Source organism: Acomys russatus, chromosome 10 (assembly GCF_903995435.1).
Source record: "Acomys russatus chromosome 10, mAcoRus1.1, whole genome shotgun sequence".
Classification (NCBI taxonomy): Eukaryota; Metazoa; Chordata; class Mammalia; order Rodentia; family Muridae; genus Acomys; species Acomys russatus.
In genome coordinates this window covers 2,243,021-2,261,091 of record NC_067146.1, presented here as the reverse complement: position 1 = coordinate 2,261,091, position 18,071 = coordinate 2,243,021, and the positions used below count along the sequence as shown (strand labels likewise).

General features: G+C 41.3%; 1 protein-coding gene across 1 annotated transcript in view; it reads left to right on the top strand.

The window, feature by feature from the left end:
- Positions 1 to 18,071, top strand: part of Agk (acylglycerol kinase) — a 75,685-nt gene that overhangs the window by 22,044 nt on the left and 35,570 nt on the right. The window contains exons 3-5 of the mRNA XM_051151668.1: positions 3,520 to 3,599; positions 6,438 to 6,513; positions 9,293 to 9,385. Coding sequence (XP_051007625.1) covers positions 3,520 to 3,599; positions 6,438 to 6,513; positions 9,293 to 9,385 — 249 coding nt within the window. The remainder of the gene's footprint in view (positions 1 to 3,519; positions 3,600 to 6,437; positions 6,514 to 9,292; positions 9,386 to 18,071) is intronic.

Below are 18,071 nucleotides of genomic sequence, written 5' to 3'. Positions count from 1 at the left end.
TTAGTCCAACTTCAAAAGTCCCCAGAGTATATCACGGTCTCAACCACGTTTAAAAATCCACAGTTCAAAGTCTCTGATTCTCATGGCAGTCTCTTAACTATAACTTTCTGTAAAATCAAAATGAAAAAAAAAAAAAAAAAAAAAAAGCAGATCACACACTTCGTAAAATCCAATGGCACAGAATATGCATTACCAACCCAAAAGGGAGGAAAGGGAGCATAGTGAGAAAATACTGGACCAAAGCAAGACCAAAAAATAGTTGGGCAAACTCCAAACTCGGCATCTCCATGTCTGATGTCAAATCGTTCTTCAGATCTCCAACTCCTTTCAGCTTTATTGGCTACAACACACTTCTTTCTCTTGGGCTGTTTCCACACCTGTTACCAGCTCTCCCCACCAGGTGTCTCATGGCGCTGACATCTCCAACATCTTAGGGTCTTCAAGACAGTGCAGGCTTCGCCTTCCCAGCTTCGCTCATGGCCTCTCTGGGCCTCCGTGCAGGGCATGTGTCCATGCCTGGCTGCAGCGGCTCTCTTTAGCTGCAGTGGGAGGTTCCAGAATGCCTTTCTTGTACCCTTGACTCTAACTTAAGAACCACGTGGCTGAAGCTGCAAAGTTCTGCTGTTTGCTGGGGTTAGAACATGGACCCCCTTGTTCAAATACATTTTCACCAGCTTCCTGGTCTTGATAGCTTCCTTCACTCCCTAAGCTTGGCTGTCCTGGAACTCCATCTGTAGAACAGGCTGCCCTTGAACTCTGAAATCTGCCTGTCTCTGCCTACCCAGTGCTGGGATTAAATGTGTGCATACTTGGAAATACGATTTTCTTTAATTCCTTTTCACAAATTGGAAGCTTAGCTGGGTGGGGTTGCGCTCTGAGGCCACTACTCCCTTTATTCTACTTAGCATTATTAGGCTTTTCTTTAATCTGTTTACACTACCTGGTGCTCCTTTTCTGTATTTTTTTTTTTTTTACTTGCAGTTTCCTCCCTTTTATTATATATCTGCATAAGATGGGCCACTAATAGCCATATAACACAGTCAATGCTAAGTTGTTTGGAATGTCATTTGCTATAGCTATTAATTCATAATCTCTTAATTTAGCCTCAGGCAGATTCTTTATTAGTCAAGGGCAGAAAGCAGCTGCATTCTTCACCCAAATATCACAAGAATAATCTCTAGGGCACATACTAATATTCTCTGAAACCTCTTGAGCTGTGCTTTCACAGTTCAAGTCACCCTCAGTGTCATTGTCTTCTATACTCCTACTAGTATGGCCCATTAAAGCCCTGCTTAAAATGTCCAGTCACTTTGCTAGTCCAAAGTCCCTAAGTGTTCTATATTTCTCTAGGCAAAACCACTGTCAGGCCTGTCACAGCAATACCCCATTCCTGGTACCAACTTCTGTCATGGGGTTTCTATTGCTGTGAAGATACACCATGACCACAACTCTTATAAAGGAAGACATTTAATTGGGACTGGTTAGCAGGTCAGAGGTTTAGCCCATTGTCACAATGGCAGGAAGCATGGTGGCACACAGCAGACATGGTGCTGGAGAGGTAGCTGAGAGTTCTGCATCCAGATCAGCAGATAGCAGGAAGAGAGTGATTGATTAAATAAACAGAATGGACTAATTGGCAATGAGGCTATAATATGTAAATACAGATATATTAGAGGTGGCACAGGAGCGGGAAGAGAAAGGGGGTGAATGCTGGGACGCCGGGAAGGGAAGGAGAGAGGGTACGGAGCTGGAGAAAAAAGGGGGCAGGTTTATATAGTGAATCTCTGGGAGAGGGGAGCCCCACCCCTAGGTAGAGGGCAGGCCATGCCAGCCACGCCCTGTAGCAAGACCCAACAGAGAGTGCCACACTGGGCCTGGCTTGATCATCTGAAATCTCAAAGCCCACCCCTCAGTGACACACTTCCTCCAAAAGACCACACCTACTCCAGCAAAGCCACATATCCAATAATTGCCGCTCCCTGTGAGTGTGTGGGAGCCATTTTTATTCAGACCATCACAGCTGGGTTAGTTACTTCATTCCTGGTAGAATTCTAGATGGAATGGATTGGAACAAAACAAAGTACGATATTAGGAGATTTAGGAGGAAAATGCCAATATCTAAGAGTAAAAAGAAAACAGAATTGATTATGGGCAGGTAGTTTTTATAAAGAAAATACCTTTTTGAAGTATTTGGAAAAGGGTGTGTGTGTGTGTGTGTGTGTGTGTGTGTGTGTGTGTGTGTGTGTGTGTAGGCACTTGTCTGTGCATGTGTGCGTGTGGAGGCCAGAGATTAGCATTAGCGTGTCATCCTGAATAGCTTTCACACCTTATTTTTTTGAGACAGTATCTCTTACTGAACTTGGAGCTTGCTGTTTCAGCTGCACTGGCTGGCAAGGGAGCCCCCAGGATCTGCCTGTTTTCATCTCCCAGCACTGGGCTTATAGACATCAACTGACTCTCTCAGCTTTTTACCTAGATGCTAGGAATTGCAACTCAGTTTCTCATGCTTGCACAACACGCACTTTACTTTTTATTTACACACTGAGCCACATCCCCAGCTCAGAGGGTTGTTTATAAGGACCTCTCCTGGACAATCAGGGAGGTGGCAGATTAGAATGAGTCATTCAATACAGTAGCTTTATATAACTTTTTTCTCTAGTTTGTATGTTATACTTCCTCTCTAGAATTCTGCTTCCATAACCCGACTTGCTTTTTCACACCGAGGACCTGAAGTTTTTGCCCTTTTTAGTGTTTTCCTATCATTCTTTTCCTCAGCCATTTTCTCCAGTCTAGGTGTCACAGTGTAGCTCCCATTCTTGTTCCCATTTTGAAACCTCACATTTAATCTTTTGCTTCTTGGTTCCATTCAGTCTTAGAGCCAATAGCATAGAAAAAGGCTGAGTAATGGGCTTCTTCTGTGTTTGCAGATGCGAAAATTAACTGGTAACAGATTCCTCTGGAATAAGTTGGCTTTTTGTTGTTTGTTTGTATTTTGTTGTTTCTTCTTTGTTTTTTCAAGATAGGGTTTCTCTGTGTAGCCCTGGCTGTCCTGGACTCACTTTGTAGACCAGGCTAACCTCGAACTCACAGCGATCCATCTGCCTCTGCCTCCCATGTGCTGGGATTACAGGTGTGAGCCACTACATCTGGAATGAGTTTTAGTAATGAATGGAAGGAGAAAGGATTGTAGCATGAAAACTGAAGCCACATGGGTTAAATTTACCTTCTCGTAACCTGTAGCCTTGCAGGTTGTATGCTTGTAATAAAGCCAGCAGTATTTCAGAGAAAAGGTACTACCACGGGTGAGTGAAGCAAGGATTTTATCCTACTGTAGAAGTGGGCTTATTGTCATGGAATAACAGCATACTTTTGTTATGTTGCTGTGGTAGTTCTGTTATGGAGCTCATGAAGGAGCTTTTGTTCTTTGTCTGGAAGTAAAGTCCCTGGGAATGAAACAAAACTGTTTATGATCCGTAGTTGAATAAAGCATTTAATTGAAAACTCTTTTTTTCTTTTCAGGTATTTGGCAACCAGCTCATTCCTCCCAATGCACAAGTGAAGAAAGCCACAGTCTTTCTCAACCCTGCAGCTTGCAAAGGGTATTTCAGTTTGTGACTTATATTTAGTTTTTCTAAAGGCAAAAGGCAAAATCCCCACAGAGGCAGGTGGTTAGACTGTGTAGGACTAGAATGACCCCAGGACTAGACACTCTGCAGCCACAGGAGTTACGCTCAAAATCTGAAATAACCGTCACTGTGAAATAACCGTGCCACAAATTGATGTCCAACACACAGCAAGGATTTGTGTCAGCTTGGGTGTGATCCTCCTGGGACTGGCTGTTCTCCAGCTTTGCATGACTGTGTTAGGCTGTCACCATGACAGAGACGTACAGAGATGATCAAGAGCACTGAGGGCCAGGAGACAGTGCATCCTTTCCAAAGAAGGGCCTGCAGCTGGCCTCGGAGGAGAATGTTCACTATTCCCAAATGAGGGTGTGGCCTATAGGGCCACAGCCTAAGGATGAGAGCACTTGCTCCTCAGTAACTGCTGCATGAAGGGCTTGTGGGAAACAGTGAAGAATAACTGCGCTTTTGCTAGAAATGGTGTATTTGCTGGTTAGTTGATTATACCCATTGTATCACACTGAAATGGAGGGTATCATGAAGGCAAGGAGAGGGTGTAGAGGAACTCAAAATTACCATGCGTGGGGGGAAAGCCATAAGCAAGAAAAAAAGTTAAGGTGCTGCCACAGATGGCCTCCTGTAGCCAGGTGGATCCCTGCAGGCATCTAAGACATGGAGGCTCTGAAACTCCCCACCACTTTTTGTTTTAAAACTTTTACTATTTAATGGCCCCAGTTTTGTCATTGTGGCCATGCACTAACACATAATGTATAATTTATGGTACAGCTATATTATTATGTAGGACTGGTTTAAAACTTCAGGACAACCTTAAGAAATGAGATAACTATGTGTTTAGTATTAGTAAATAATACATTAAGGAAGTAATTATCTTGTGTGGTGCCCGAGTCTAGAAATTGCCGTAAGTACATAAAGTTTTTATTCAGGCCTGGTGCTATTGCTGCCTTAATTATGTAATAAATAATGTATTTCTTACTGGCAACACTTGTTTGTCAATCTGAAGAAAAGTCTTTTTGCTTTTATTTTGGAGATTTCCCTGAACCCATGGCATTTTCACATAGTCAATAAGCAACTAGTGTTCAGATCATGTTTCTTAAACTCACAGGAGATACAGATCTTTTAGGATTGACAGGACAGACTCAGACCTCGTCAGCCTTTTGCCTTTAGGAAATAGATCTGGTCTGCTCCCAGCTGTTCTGTTCTTGCCATTCCAGCAGGAAAAGCAGCCCTTGCAGTGTCCCCAGCTTCACCTGGTGAGGGAAAAGGGGAATGCATTTCTATGTAGCTTTTCATGTTCATTCTGATGATTATTCAAGCAGCAGAAAAGGTGGCCGATAGTCAGCTTGCTTGTATTCTTGGTTGGGGCCAAAAGTGGTTCTTGTGAAATTTTGTGCAATCTTTTCGGTTTCTATCCTAGTTCATGAGAAGGAATGTTTGTTTTGTTGCCATTTGTGGTTCTAGCTTTTCAGTAAAGATGGTGAATCTCTTCTGTGCTTGACTCTTAAGTATTTCTCATTAGCTGCCTTTATATTTCTCATATAAATATCCTTAAGAAAGATGAAGCATGCACCATTGTTTTTTAAGGAAACAATTTTAGAAAGAGAATTAAGTGGATATGTATACAAAAATTATGTTTTAATACTGTTTTTTTTTTTTTATGTGTGTGTGATATAGGTGGGATAGTTGAAAGAACCGGAGTAGAACACAGGCCAACTAGTTGGTATATTTTGACATTTATTTGATTTCAACTCTGCCATTTGTATGGAGAGACTTTTGATCCCTAGCGTGTTTTTAACTCTTGTCCTGGACTGGACAGGAGTGCACTAATGGAAGAGTGTTCACGAGAAATCCACAAACCCATCCAAAGGCTGCTGAGTGATTTCTCTGACTGCCTCATGTTGTTTGCCTTTCCTCGGAATTTACCTGTCTACATCTGGAGCTTTATTTACTCATTCATTGTACACTAATCCATCAGGTACTTAGTTCATACCTTTGAAATGGCCTAGAAGTCGGAGGACTAAAGAGCTTATAAGGACTGGCATCTGTTTGTAAGTTTCTTGTGCAGTCCTAAAGACGATTTTGGAAGCTATCCTCATCATGTGTTGAGAAGGTTGCCGATGGACAGATGCATCAAGTGCTAGAGACAGCAAGATGGGCTTCTGGGCTAGGGAGACGGAGACCGGCTTCCCGTTGATTGTCCTTGTTAGTCACCTAGACTAACAGATGGCTTTGGCTTTCCCTTCCCAGCAAACATGCTGCTGCTATGGAACAGACTTTTGGCCTATCTCTACAAGTTTAAAGATTTGAAACTTTAAGCTTTACAATGTGTCTTTTTCTAGATATTCATGCTGGTTAGTACAGGGTTAAGTAAATCTGTTTTGTTCCTCAGGCCTTGTGGCTAATGTGACAGTAAGGACCTCTACTCCTTACAGTAGAAAGGAGTAAGCTCCAGGAGAGCAGGTGGTGTGCTGCGAGAGTGTGCGTTCCTCAGACAAGCCCTGCGTCTGTCCGTTCTGCTGCTGTATATGGCACTGGGGATTCTGAGTGGATCGAGCTGTGTTGTTTTGAGTGGAGTTGTATCTACTGTTCATTGTTTGTCTAGCAAATGTAGCACCCCAAATGTACACACGCTGATTAGATGAGACAAGGGACAAACTATTTTCCTATCTACGGTGACTCGCTGTTGAACTGCCTATACTCAAACAAGTAAAGAAAGTCTGCATTCTCCAGGGCACATGGTTACATTTTGAAATTGTGTCTTAAAATATTGTGGATTTTTTTTCCTTTTGCCTACAGCAAAGCCAGAACTCTATTTGAAAAAAATGCTGCCCCAATTTTACACCTCTCTGGCATGGATGTGACTGTCGTCAAGGTGAGACTGACTCTAGAGTCTTTATTTACACAAGATCACCACTTGTAATGTATTCTCCCCTCTTACCTTCTAAGCAAAACCCAGCTTTCACTTAAGCCAAGAAGAAAACCAATGTTGTGTCTTGTTCTATTAATTACTCAAAGAAGTTTTGTTTTCTCCTGACATTGTCAGCTTTTATTTCAGCACAGGCTCAGACGGGTGTGTGCAGGTACTGTATTTTGTAATTTTTGCAATTTATCTTTGGGTCTAGATTGAATATAGTCTATTTTTAAAATAAGTGTTCTGTATATGCCTAAATGTAATTCATGTCAATTACTGAATATCATGTTATGTTTATGACCCACAAGCCAAATCTGTTCTATAGATAATTTTGCCTGTTTTTTTATTTTTATATCTTGAGATGATTAACTCTCAAGGACTGACCACAACCTTTTAAAGACAAATTGATCCATAAGTGTTTGTTGTAAATGTTGATACATTTTGGAAGTGAACATAACCCTTTAGTAGTTGAGTCCTCTCTCCAGCCCAACAGTTGATATATTTAAACCTATTTCTTTGCTAGTTGTGGTATGCAACACCTTGTCTTAATTATTGCTTTTCTATTAAGATCTTACTGGTCAACAGTATGTGGTTAGAAATGTCTTTGTGTACCTGCTGTCCTTCCTCTGAGTGCCACCAGGTCTCCCCCTCCAGGGGACATGGTCAAATGCTATGGACAGCAGCTAGCCAAGAAGAGACTTGATACCCTATGAGAATATATAGGGGGAGGTAATCCCCCTCAGGAACAGTCATAGGGGAGGGGAATAATGGGAAAATGGGGGGGGGGTGAGGAATGGGAGGATACAAGGGATGGGATAAACATTGAGATGTAACAAGAATAAATTAATAATAAAAAAAAAAGAAAAGAAAATATTAGCAAAAAAAAAAAAAAAAAAGAAAGAAAGAAAAGAAATGTCTTTGTGTTTGTCTAGGCAGGAATCATCAGTGTCACGGGTGGAGAAGAAGATATTGATGGCCTTACTCACATGTTAGGTTGACAGGACTGTTTTGTGGCACATGTGGTCTCTACCACACATCCTTACATAGTAGCTGAGTTTTCTGAAATGAATAAAACACTATCCCATTTTAGTTTTAAATACTTGAATATATATATTTTAATAAGGAAGAATATTTTTCTATATAACCATAATGACATCTTTATAACCGAACAAGTGTAACAATTATTTAATACCAAAGGTCTATGGCCTTTTAAAAATATTTTGTAATTTTTCCAATTAAAGATACATATATACATATATGCCAGTATATTATTTATGTTACATATTTAGATAATAGGTGCTAAAGGGAGATTTAATTACTAGTAGAAATATTAATGTTTTCTTCTTACAGTTTAATTGAAACTATTGATCTTTGAAAGGTTAATTTCCTGTCCTTTCTATTAAATTCTATTTGGAAATAATTTTAAATTTCAAAAACATTACATATATATATTTCACCCAGACTACTAACATTTTACTGTGTCTGCACATAATTTTTCTTTACATAAATGTACATGTATGTATATAATATATATAGGAGTTCCTGTGTAGAACTTATAGATGAAATCATTGATCCCTGATAAACGAACTCATCCTTAGGCTTTCTCCCTTCCTGGAGTTAGGGTGTTGGTACTAACCCATAAAGCATCTGAGGCTCACCCCTCTGGTGACCAGCTCCTATTTCGAAGCCTTCCAGGGTCCTCCCAAAGTTACTTCTATAGCAATACCTGCTATGTTTGAGGGACTTCCAGTGAGTAACAAAGTAACTTATGTGGATTTTTAGAGTTCTGTGCCAGGAACAGGCCATAAGCAGCAGTTCAAATTATACATCAGGTGTTTTAGCCCATCTGATATTTAAGTAGTTAGTTGCTGCCTGCTAGTGTTGTCTAGTGTATTTTGAATTGGAGTAGTATTTCTGTTTTTGTTGCTTTATGCTCCTTAAGGTTTTAGCATTTGTCTTCAGGGATGGGCATATCAAAAAACACCATGATGGTGGCTGAACTGTACGTTTACGTGTATGCATATATCTGAGATCAAATGTTCTCAGTAAAAATGGGAAGGTTGGAGTGCTCTTCTGTGAGTTCTTTAAAACACACCTGCATTATTTTATGTGCCATGATAGCAAAAACAATAATGATCTTTATTTACTTAGCACAGTACCAGTTGCAAACACTTTTCTAGCTGTTTTAAATTCTGCTGTGTAGCAATAGTACAGGAAGCCATGATTATCCTTCCCTTGATACAAGGAAATTCATTGATAAGGAAATTAAGATACAGTGAGTTTAAGGCCACTCAGCTAAAAAGTAGCAGAGCTGAGATTTACCGCAGGCCTCTTGGGCTCTGAAATCTGTGCTCTTTTCATTACATTGACTTTCCTATTTGCATATGCACTTGACTTCCTGCTTTCAGATGAAAAGCAGAGTGTAAATAGTGTAGCAGAAGTCACACTGAACTGGGAAGGAGCCCCTTTGCCTGGCTAGCCGTAGAACTAAGATTATTAGACTAGAATTTTATTTTTAGAGTAAGGAGTGGAGTAGATAGTTTCTGAAGCCATTTCTGGCTTAGAATGTATCAAACTATAAAAATCCATACCTAATTGCTTTCCTAGAATTTTCATGTCTATCAACTGTGTAAAATTAAGAGAGTCAATATAAAACTTTAAAGAACATATCCCACCTTTTCAACCTTTGAACTGTGGTCCTTCAGTGACATATTTACCAAAGCCTTCTTTTATATTTCAGACAGATTATGAAGGACAAGCCAAGAAGCTCCTAGAACTGATGGAAGGCACAGATGTGATCATCGTTGCTGGAGGAGATGGGACTCTGCAGGAGGTGGGTCCTTCTCCCATTTAGGACCATTTTTAAGGGGAGAAAACTGGAAATTGGGTTCTGGGACAATGGCAACAACGATTAAGGAAATTGCTGTAATTTATTATTTTAGGGCTATTGCTCTCAAAGTTGTACCGCCCTCAGCGCTTCTCCTGAACTTTTCTGTCCTTGTTTTTGATAAACCTTCCTCCCAGCACAAAGAAGAGTTTATATGTAATTAAATTTATTTGAGAAAGTTAAATAAAACAAGCACTTAAGATGAAGTGGGAAGATCTTGAGTTCCAGTTAGTCTTAGGCTACACAGCAAGATGAGATTGTAAATATTGAATAAAACAGGAGACAAAATGAGTATCGATGGGCTAAGCTTGTCATGTTGTACGTACTGATATGCAGGAGCTCTGTGATGGCATCACGGTCTCACTACAACGACAAGTTCTCATCAAATGAATGCTTCTAGGAAGAAAATGCCTTATGCCCACTCACGGCATTTCTGTTGTACAGAAAGTTACTCTTGACACTGCATTTGTAGGAAGAGGCACTACTTGTTCAGACATATGCATCTGTCCCTCCTCTTCTGTTGTTTCTAAGGTTGGTGATTTGGCAGTTAGTGCTAGAGAACCAACCTCATGCATGCAGGGCAAGTGCTCTCCTACAGAGCTGCAGCCCTAGCCCCGTCTCTGCTCTGATATTAATTCCATTTATCCTCGGTGAGGTGCAATGCCTATTTGAATGGCCAAGATCCAGAATGCTGGCAATATCAAACGCTGATGAGTGTGGAACAATAGGAACCGTCATTCATTGATGGTTAGAATGCACAATGGCGATCCGGATCCAAGATGGCGGCGAGCAGTGTGGACCGCGTTTGGAGGCTCCAGTGAACAATTCAGGGAATTGCACAGATTTCTGAGCCAGGAACACCAAGGTCTGAACATCACGGCAGCAGGAGTGCTCCACGGTTCGGAGGGACCAGGGTGCGGAGGACCTGCGTGCCCCTGCACACGGGAGGAGCGTGGTTTTTCTCTGATCGGAGCGGCAGCGGCAGAGGCGGCAGCACCAGCGGCACCAGCAGCGGCGGCTGAGGTTTGCAGCTCATAGCCTTCCGGTGGAGGCGATTGGTGTGGTGGCTGGTGGGAATTGCTGCGGGAGAGGGGACTCGGGGCAGGATTTGGGTCGCGTGGAGCCTTTGGACCCAGACTGGACTCGGCGGACAGTTCGGCCCCAGAGTCCCGGGTATTGGCCCGGCCCAACAAACAATTCTGCCTGAGGCACTAACTCAGCGTGGCCACAGCTCCCCTGCTGTGGCGCAGGCTTAGTTGAGCACGCTGCTCCACACTAGGCACTACCTCAGCTCAGCGGCAGCTCCCCTGCGGTGACACAGTCTGGGCGGAGCACTTGATTTCACCACAGGCGCTAACTCAGAGCAGCCGCAGTTCTCCTGCTGTGGCGCAGGCTTGGTGACGTGCTCGGTTCCATCCTAGGCACCACCTCAGCTCAGCGGCAGCTCCCCTGCGGTGACACAGTCCGGGCGGAGCACTTGTCCCACCACTGGCGCTAACTCAGAGCAGCCGCAGTTCTCCTGCTGTGGCGCAGGCTGGACAGAGCTCTCGGTTCCACCAGCTCTAAGACTCTGGTTGGACACAGTGTACAGTTTGAATCCAGAATTCCTGGCTGAGATTGGTGGTCAGTTCGGGCCCTGAGTCAATAACTGACCACAGCACGCACTTTGGGCCAAAAGGCCCTAGTGGAGCTTGGTGCGTAGTCCCAGCCCAAAAATTCTGGCTGGGCCCTGTGTGCATTTTGGGCCCAAAATCCCTAGCTGAGCTTGGCAGACGGTTCTGGCCCTGAGAATCTAGCTGAGTTCTGCCCGTGGTTCGGTCCCAGTGCTCCTGGCTGGACTTGGCAGGGAACACAGAAGGCTGTGGATACCTTGGCCCGACCCAACGCTCATTCAGAGACCCAGAACAATTGCAGGATCCACAGCAGAGGGGGACTGAGGATCACTGGCTGTGAGAGACCAGAACAACAGGGCTAACCTCCTAACATCCACACCAGTGAAGCTTTGAGCTCGCAGCCTAGGGAAATCATAAGAAAACAAGTAAATCTATCGTCAGACACCCTTCATTCAACTCTGGAAGCTACCCAACAAAAACAAAGACGGCAAGATGTCTAAAGGACAACGAAAAAGCATACGCAAAAAACCCCAAAACAACATGGCGTCTCCAGTTTCCAGCTATCCCAAAGAAAACCACCCAGAGAACTCAAATACAACGGAAATACAAGAAAATGACCTCAAATCCTTAGTAATGAGGATGATAATGGAGGAAACAAATAAAATTCGTAATCAAATGCAGGAAGACGCAGACAAACAGGTGAGAGACATAAAAGAAGCACATAGAGTGGAACTGGAAAAATTGCAGGAAAATGCAAACAACCAGATGAAAGAAATAACTAAAACGGTTCAAGCTCTGAAGACCTATAAAGAGGCAATGGAAGAAACTCGGGAATATACAAAAAATCAGATGAAAGAAATCAAAAAATCAGTTCAAGATCTGAAAATGAAAATGGATTCAATGATAAACACACAGACAGAAGAAAAACGAGAACGTGAGACCTCAGAGAAGAAGGCGAGCAACACAGAGGTGAGCTTTTCTAACAGAATCCAAGAGATGGAAGAACGAATCTCAGGGCTAGAAGATACAATCACAGATATTGAATCAACCATTAAAGAAAATGCCAAATCTGGAAAACTCCTGACACAAAACATCCAAGAAATTAAGGACACCATGAAAAGAAGAAATCTGAGGATAATAGGCATTGAAGAAAGAGAAGACATCAGTCTCCAGGGCCCAGAAACTATTCTCAACAAAATCATAGAAGAAAATTTCCCCAATCTAAAGAAAGAGATGCCTATAAACATACAAGAGGCCTACAGAACACCAAATAGAATTGACCAGAAAAGAAAAACTGCCCGCCACATAATAATCAAAACACAAAACATGCAGAACAAAAAAAAAATATTAAAAGCTGCAAGGGAAAAGGGCCAAATAACATTTAATGGTAAACCTATCAGAATTACACCTGACTTCTCAGCAGAGACCATAAAAGCCAGAAGGGCCTGGACAGAGATCCTGCAAACCCTAAGAGAACACAGATGCCAGGCCAGACTACTTTACCCAGCAAAATTATCAATAACCATTGATGGAGAAAACAAAATATTCCATGACAAAAACAAATTCAAACAGTACCTATCCACAAACCCAGCTTTACAGAAGGTACTAGAAGGAAAACTCCATCCCAAAGGGTCAAGCTACAACCAAAACTACCCAGGAAATACATAACTATCCCATGGCAAAAACACAACTACACAAACGCTCGACTGGAAACAACATCAAAATTAAGACTCTTAACAGTCACTGGTCATTAATATCTCTCAACATCAATGGCCTCAATTCTCCAATAAAAAGACACAGACTAACCGAATGGGTACATAAACAAGACCCAACATTCTTCTGCATCCAAGAAACACATCTCACCCATAATGAAAGGCATTACCTCAGGGTAAAAGGTTGGAAAAAAATATTCCAAGCAAATGGTCACAAGAAGCAAGCAGGTGTAGCCATTTTAGTATCGAACAAAATAGACTTTCAACCAAAATTAATCAAAAGGGATGAGGAAGGACACTTCATACTCATCAAAGGTAAAGTCAACCAAGATGACATCACAATTCTGAACATCTATGCTCCCAATACAAGGGCACCCACATATGTAAAAGATCTCCTAAAAAAGCTTAAACCACACATCGATCCCCACACAATAATAGTGGGAGACTTCAACACCCCACTCTCACTGAAGGATAAGTCATTGAAACAGAAACTAAGCCGAGAAATAACATCATTAACCAATGCCATGGGTCAAATGGATCTAACAGATATCTATAGAACCTTTCACCCAAACAAGAAAGAATATACCTTCTTCTCTGCACCCCATGGAACCTTCTCCAAAATTGATCACATCGTAGGTCACAAAGCAAGCCTCAACAGATACAAGAGGATTGAAATAATACCTTGTATCCTATCAGATCACCATGCTCTTAGGCTGCAATTCAACAACAACAAAAATAACAAAAAGCCTACACGTTTGTGGAAACTAAACAACTCTCTGCTAAATGACACCTGGGTCAGGGAAGAAATAAAGAAAGAAATCAAGGAGTTTCTGAAATTCAATGAAAATGAAGAAACAACATACCCAAATTTGTGGGATACATTGAAAGCAGTGCTAAGAGGAAAATTCATAGCACTAAGTGCCTTTAAAAAGAAATTGGAAACATCGCACATAAGCATCTTAACAACACAACTGGAAGCCCTAGAAAAAAAAGAAGCAGAAACACCCAAGAGGAGTAGACGCCTGGAAATTATCAAACTCAGGGCTGAAATTAACAAATTAGAAACTAAGAAAACAGTCCAAAGAATCAACAAAACCAAAAGCTGGTTCTTTGAGAAAATCAACAAGATAGACAGACCATTAGCCAAACTAACTAAAAGGCAGAGAGACAGTATTGAAATGAACAAAATCAGAAATGAAAAGGGAGACATAACAACAGACACTGAAGAAATTCAAAGAATCATAAGATCCTACTTTGAAGGCATATACGCCACAAAATTTGAAAATCTAAGGGAAATGGACGATTTTCTTGATCAAGTTCATTTGCCAAAGTTGAGTGAAGAACAGATAAACAAGTTAAATAGTCCCATTTCCCCTACAGAAATAGAAGCAATCATCGATGGTCTCCCAACCAAAAAAAGCCCAGGGCCAGATGGTTTCAGTGCAGAATTCTACCAGACCTTTAAGGGCGAGCTAATACCGATACTCTTCAAGCTACTCCAAAAGATAGAAATGGATGGAAAATTACCAACTTCATTCTATGAGGCCATAGTCTCATTGATACCTAAACCTCACAAAGACTCAACAAAGAAAGAGAACTTCAGACCAATTTCTCTTATGAACATAGATGCAAAAATACTAAATAAAATACTTGCAAAACGAATACAGGAGCACATCAAAGATATCATTCATCATGACCAAGTAGGCTTCATTCCAGGCATGCAGGGATGGTTTAATATACGGAAATCCATCAATGTAATCCATCATATAAACAAACTGAAAATAAAAAACCACATGATCATCTCCTTGGATGCAGAGAAAGCATTTGATAAAATTCAACACCCATTCATGTTTAAAGTTTTAGAGAGATCGGGGATACAAGGCACTTTCCTCAACATAATAAAGGCTATATACAGCAAGCCAATAGCCAAAATCAAAGTAAATGGTGAGATACTCAAGGAAATTCCTCTCAAATCGGGAACAAGGCAAGGCTGCCCACTCTCTCCATATCTCTTCAATATAGTACTTGAAGTTCTAGCCAGAGCAATAAGACAACAAAAGGAGATCAAGGGTATCCAAATGGGAAAGGAGGAAGTCAAATTATCCCTCTTTGCAGATGATATGATAGTGTACATAAGTGACCCTCAAAACTCCACCAGAGAACTCCTAAAGCTGATAAACACCTTCAGCAAATTGGCTGGATACAAAATTAACTCAAAAAAGTCTGTAGCCTTCCTATACAAAAATGACAAGCTTACAGAGGAAGAAATTAGGAAAACCACACCCTTCACATTAGCCACAAGCAATATAAAATATCTAGGAGTTACCCTAACTAAGCAAGTGAAGGACTTGTATGAAAAAAATTTCAAAACTCTGAAGAAAGAGATTGAAGATGACCTGAGAAGATGGCGTGATCTTCCTTGCTCATGGATCGGGAGAATTAACATAGTAAAAATGGCCATCCTACCAAAAGCAATCTACAGATTCAATGCAATCCCTATCAAAATAACTACACAATATTTTAAAGACATTGAAAGTTCAATTCTGAACTTCATATGGAAAAACAAAAAACCCAGAATAGCTAAAACAATCTTGTACAATAAAAGATGCTCCGGAGGAATCTCCATACCTGATCTCAAACTGTACTATAAAGCAATAGTACTTAAAACAGCATGGTACTGGCACAGCAACAGGCTGGTTGATCAGTGGAATCGAATCGAAGACCCAGATATGAATCCACACACATATGGTCACTTGATTTTTGACAAAGAAGCCAAATCCATTCAATGGAAAAAGGATAGCATCTTCAACAAATGGTGCTGGTCTAACTGGAGGTCTATGTGTAAAAAAATGAAACTGGACCCATATTTGTCACCTTGCACAAAACTCAAATCCAAGTGGATTAAAGACCTCAACATAAAACCAGAGACACTAAGCCACTTAGAAGAAAAAGTGGGAAAGAGCCTGGAACATATTGGCACAGGAGACAACTTCCTGAACAGAACACCAACGGCCCAGGCCTTAATGTCAACCATTAATAAATGGGACCTCATGAGGCTGAGAAGCTTCTGTAAGGCAGGAGACACTGTCAAGAGAACAAAGCGACAGCCTACAGACTGGGAAAAAATCTTCACCAACCCTACATCTGACAAAGGTCTAATATCCAAAATATATAAAGAACTCAAGAAATTAAACACCACCAAACCGAATAACCCAATTGAGAAATGGGGCTTGGAACTAAACAGAGAATTCTCAACAGAGGAGTATCAAATGGCTGAGAAACACTTAAAGAAATGCTCAACCTCCTTAGTCATCAGGGAAATGCAAATCAAAACAACTCTGAGATTCCATCTTACACCCATCAGAATGGCTAAGATCAAAAATTCAAGCGACACCACATGCTGGCGAGGATGTGGGGAGAGAGGAACACTCCTTCATTGCTGGTGGGAATGCAAACTAGTACAGCCACTTTGGAAATCTATCTGGTGCTATCTCAGAAAAATGGGAATAGGGCTTCCTCAAGACCCAGCTATTCCACTCCTTGGAATATACCCAGAAGATGCTCCAGCACACAACAAGAAAATTTGCTCAACCATGTTCATAGCAGCCTTATTCATAATAGCCAGAACATGGAAACAGCCTAAGTGTCCCTCAGTAGAAGAGTGGATAAAGAAACTGTGGTACATATACACTATGGAATACTACTCAGCTATTAAAAACAAGGAATTCCCGAAATTTGTGGATAAATGGATTGAGCTAGAAATGATCATAATGAGTGAGTTAACCCAGAAGCAGAAAGAATCAAATGGTATATACTCACTTATATCTGCATACTAGCCCAAGGGGCATGTCCCACGAAAGCCTTCACTTACCAGGAAACTGGGACAGAAGGGAAGGCATCCTATTGGGACTCTAAAGGAGAGACGCATGGGAGAACAGCTAAATAAAAGGATCCAGAGGGTCCTAGAAATCTACAAGTAGAACAATATGATAGGCAGATTTGGGCCCAGGGGTCCCGCTCAAACTAAGGCACCAGCCAAGGACAATACAGGAGGTAAACTTTAAACCCCTTCCCAGATCTAGCCAATGGTCAGAATATTCTCCACAGTTGAGTGGAGAGTGTGATACGACTTTCTCACATACTCTGGTGCCTCACATTTGACCATGTCCCCTGGAGGGGGAGACCTGGTGGCACTCAGAGGAAGGACAGCAAGTAGCCAAGAAGAGACTTGATACCCTATGAGAATATATAGGGGGACGTAATCCCCCTCAGGAACAGTCATAGGGGAGGGGAATAATGGGAAAATGGGGGGGGGGGGAGGAATGGGAGGATACAAGGAATGGGATAAACATTGAGATGTAACAAGAATAAATTAATAAAAAAAAAAAAAAAAAAAAAAAAAAAAAAAAAAAAAAAAAAGAATGCACAATGGCTTAGTCACTTTATACCTATTAGAATAACTAAAATCCAGGATAAACAAAATGAAAAATGAGTGGTTTTACTGAAAACTGAACATATTCTCACCAAATGGTCCAGCAGTTGTGCTTATGAAGCTATCCAGAGGAGTTCACAACTGATGTGTATACAAAAAACCTGCCCATGGATATTTATAGTATCTTTATCTATAATTGACAAAACTTGTAAGAAATGACAGTGCCCTTTAGTAGGTGAACAGTAGAGTGGTATACCCAAGTAATGGGTTACTTAGCATGAAAGAAAGAACTATCCAGCTATGACAAGACTTGGAGGAAGCAGTGCATATTACTCAGTGAAAGAAACCGTGAAGAAGATGATAGTCTTCAGTTCATCTGGTTGACTTGTGGCCCAGGCAACAGTAGAGGGAGTAAAAGGATGAGAGGTGGCCTGAGGTTGGGAGAGGAGAAGGATTAACAGTCAGCACATGAAAATATTTAGAAGATGATAATGATGGATAGGTGTCAGTACATGTTTTTCAAAACCTGGGAAGTGTATAACACAGAGTGAACACCACTCTAAACAATAAGGTTTAGATGGTAATGTAGGTTTATCAATTTTACCAGATCCTGTAGTTTACGTACACAACTACATTACTGTTGCTGTGACCTCTCTTTGGTGGCTGTATCGGTGTGAGGGACCAGAAATGAACAGTAGAAAAGTTTGGCTTGGCATTTATATGAGCCGTAGTAAGCTTCTTCTTAAAAAAGGCTCTGCTAATGATCTTGTAATTGCTTTTATACCTTGTTAATGAGTTGTGAAGAGTTCTGATTGTATACCTACCGAGAATGAAGCCGACCACTGACAGCCCATTTAATACTGAAGCCCAGTGAG